The following is a 3,662-nucleotide window of genomic DNA, read 5'->3' as shown; positions in this document are numbered from 1 at the left end:
CTCTTCTACAGCTCTTGGAGAGAAACTGAGGCGCATTGCTAATTAAAAAAAGAAAATTCAATATAATTAATGTAGTTTTTAAAATAAAATGAAATCCTTGCATTAAAAAGGATGATTTATTTTTTATATGAAAGGTGGATAAAGAAGATCTAAATAATAACAAATATTGTCCAGACGCCCTCCTCACCTCTCTTGCAGTCCGGCGGCAGGTTTCATCCTGAAGGGGGAGGGGCACGGCTTTAGCTCGTGATTGGCTGTCACTGGGGCAACGCTGACGAGGGGGGTGTGGTCAAAGCTGCTGAAGACTGGCACAAGGGAGGAGCTACGAGGAAGAGAAAGAAGTAAAAAGCTAATGTTGGGCTATAAAGGAACTACATCACGGTCACATGACTTCACGTCACCACCGCTAAGCTAAAGGTGGCTAATGTTGGGCTATAAAGGAACTACAGCACGGTCACATGACTTCACGTCACCACCGCTAATCTAAAGGAGGCTAATGTTGGGCTATAAAGGAACTACAGCACGGTCACATGACTTCACGTCACCACCGCTAATCTAAAGGAGGCTAATGTTGGGCTATAAAGGAACTACAGCACGGTCACATGACTTCACGTCACCACCGCTAATCTAAAGGAGGCTAATGTTGGGCTATAAAGGAACTACAGCACGGTCACATGACTTCACGTCACCACCGCTAATCTAAAGGAGGCTAATGTTGGGCTATAAAGGAACTACAGCACGGTCACATGACTTCACGACACCACCGCTAATCTAAAGGAGGCTAATGTTGGGCTATAAAGGAACTACAGCACGGTCACATGACTTCACGACACCACCGCTAAGCTAAAGGTGGCTAATGTTGGGCTATAAAGGAACTACAGCACGGTCACATGACTTCACGTCACCACCGCTAAGCTAAAGGTGGCTAATGTTGGGCTATAAAGGAACTACAGCACGGTCACATGACTTCACGTCACCACCGCTAAGCTAAAGGTGGCTAATGTTGGGCTATAAAGGAACTACAGCACGGTCACATGACTTCACGTCACCACCGCTAAGCTAAAGGAGGCTAATGTTGGGCTATAAAGGAACTACATCACGGTCACATGACTTCACGTCACCACCGCTAAGTTAAAGTAGGCTAATGTTGGGCTATAAAGGAACTACAGCACGGTCACATGACTTCACGTCACCACCGCTCAGCTAAAGGAGGCTAATGTTGGGCTATAAAGGAACTACAGCACGGTCACATGACTTCACGTCACCACCGCTAAGTTAAAGTAGGCTAATGTTGGGCTATAAAGGAACTACAGCATGGTCACATGACTTCACGTCACCACCGCTAATCTAAAGGTGATGACGTTTAGTCAGCTGACGTACCTGGGCAGAGGGACAGGAGGAGCGAGGCGACGGCAGGCTGTGATTGGCTGCTGCGGACGAATGGGCTTGGCTACAATTGGCGGGAGCTCAGCTTGTACCATGCTTCCTGACGACACAACCTGAAGGACATTAAGTATCATTATTTACTCTTTATTGTGCTTTATGTGTGTGTTTATGAAGGGTTTTGGTGTGTGTTGCCAACCTTGGCACCCTTTGACTTCTGGGCAGAGTCTGATTGGACGGTGGGGGTCAGGTGGACGTCAAGAGGCAGGGCCTTCAGCTGTCTGTCACAAACCTGGACCTTCTCTTTCAGTCGGAACAAAACCTGCAGAGCAAACAGCAGAGAAAACTGCAATCATTAATTTCATTTATTTTCTAAATTAAGGACAAAGGTTTAAGCACACATACATATACAAATACATTTTAATTATATTTATTTTAATTAAATAAGGAGCTTTATTTTCAGGTCTAAGAGATAAAACTGATTATATTAACTGAAACATCTGGTTTCTCTGTGCAGCAGCTCCCTCTTGTGGATTAAATGTCACAATGCAACTAAAATAGTAAAAATATAATGAATAGTATTAGCATAATCAATTAATATTTAAATATAATTTCTAATATATGTATTGATATGTATCGTTTCCTTTAACTTGTTTATATAATATGTTTAAATATTATTTATGTTTATAATTCATTTATTTTATGTAAATGTTCTATTTGAAGATTACACATTGTTAATGCTCATTATTATCAAATTAATATTAAAACAACTTTATTAAGGTAAAAGCACGGATTATATTTCAAAATTAAGCAAATGTAACGAAAAACATGTAAAGAATTTATACTAATTAAATTGACAAAGATGAAATACTAAATGCTTTGTATCTTAATATGTATGGCAACAAAAAATGTAAGTTTTACCATCAAGCAGGTGATGACGATGACGAAGACGGTGAAGAAGAGGATGACGGCGTAGAAACCCTCTGGGCTCCAAACGTGATCCCGCTGCTCGCCCTGCAGCACGTTCTTCTACAGGAGAGAGTTTACACATATTTATTTTAGAAGATGCTCTTAACCAGAAGAAGCTGAAGACTACAATTCCCATGATGCCTTGCTGCTTCACCGCCACACACAACTCAATTGTTACTGTTGTTTTTATGACATATTATGTGTTTAAAGCTCCTACGGGGAGTTTCGGATGTGTTGCTTTAATAATATTACCAGAGGAGCGGACACTTCTCTCTGTGGCAGTAAGAGTGATTAAATAATATAAAATATAACGGCGCCGCCTGATTGATCGGACTTTAACAGCTGCATTAAAGTTTCAGTAGCAGCACTCAGCGCTCTAATAAACCCCATCTATCCTCCGTCTGTCTCCACGGTGAGTAACGAGCTGCTGTAACCTAGGAAACGGAGCACACACACACCTCGGTGGAGACCTCGGTGATGCCGAAGTGTCCCAGGTGTCGATGGAGGACCCTGATGTTCAGTGATTGGATGACCTCTTCAGCGGGGAGGGGCTCTGAGACTCCCGGCCTATCAGAGGACACGAAGAGCTCGATGCCATTCTTCTTCTCCTGGGAGAGAAAAATGTACAAATTAAACAATTAACAGATGATTAAGAAGCAGAGGTGGGAAGTAGTTGAGTACAAATACTTTGTTACTGTACTTAAGTACATCTTTCTGGTATCAGTACTTTACTCCACGACTTGTTTTTCTGACGGCTTTTTACTTTCTACTTCTTACATGTTGAACACAAATACCTGTACTTTCTACTTCTTACATGTTGAACACAAATACCTGTACTTTCTACTTCTTACATGTTGAACTCAAATACCTGTACTTTCTACTTCTTACATGTTGAACACAAATACCTGTACTTTCTACTTCTTACATGTTGAACACAAATACCTGTACTTTCTACTTCTTACATGTTGAACTCAAATACCTGTACTTTCTACTTCTTACATGTTGAACACAAATACCTGTACTTTCTACTTCTTACATGTTGAACCCAAATACCTGTACTTTCTACTTCTTACATGTTGAACCCAAATACCTGTACTTTCTACTTCTTACATGTTGAACTCAAATACCTGTACTTTCTACTTCTTACATGTTGAACTCAAATACCTGTACTTTCTACTTCTTACATGTTGAACTCAAATACCTGTACTTTCTACTTCTTACATGTTGAACTCAAATACCTGTACTTTCTACTTCTTACATGTTGAACTCAAATACCTGTACTTTCTACTTCTTACATGTTGAACTCAAAT

At 40.7% G+C, this 3,662-nt stretch overlaps 1 protein-coding gene across 3 annotated transcripts in view; it reads right to left on the bottom strand.

Moving 5' to 3' along the window:
* Nucleotides 1–3,662, bottom strand: part of LOC307022403 (receptor-type tyrosine-protein phosphatase R-like) — a 24,154-nt gene continuing 20,492 nt past the window's right edge. For 2 of the 3 annotated variants that reach the window (XM_079655214.1, XM_079655215.1), the window contains exons 5-9: nucleotides 2,811–2,960; nucleotides 2,305–2,412; nucleotides 1,583–1,705; nucleotides 1,381–1,499; nucleotides 8–322 (exon numbers count right to left, since the gene is read on the bottom strand). In XM_079655214.1, the coding sequence (XP_079511340.1) occupies nucleotides 184–322; nucleotides 1,381–1,499; nucleotides 1,583–1,705; nucleotides 2,305–2,412; nucleotides 2,811–2,960 (639 nt within the window). In that variant the 3' untranslated portion in view covers nucleotides 8–183. Of the gene's footprint in view, nucleotides 323–1,380; nucleotides 1,500–1,582; nucleotides 1,706–2,304; nucleotides 2,413–2,810; nucleotides 2,961–3,662 lie in introns of all 3 variants that reach the window. The other variant, XM_079655216.1, reaches the window with a different exon arrangement.

The sequence above is a fragment of the Notothenia rossii genome (genome assembly GCF_949606895.1).
Source record: "Notothenia rossii genome assembly, chromosome: 10".
Lineage (NCBI taxonomy): Eukaryota > Metazoa > Chordata > Actinopteri > Perciformes > Nototheniidae > Notothenia > Notothenia rossii.
The sequence above is the reverse complement of the archived record's forward strand: the minus strand, read 5'-3'. Positions and strand labels throughout refer to the sequence as shown.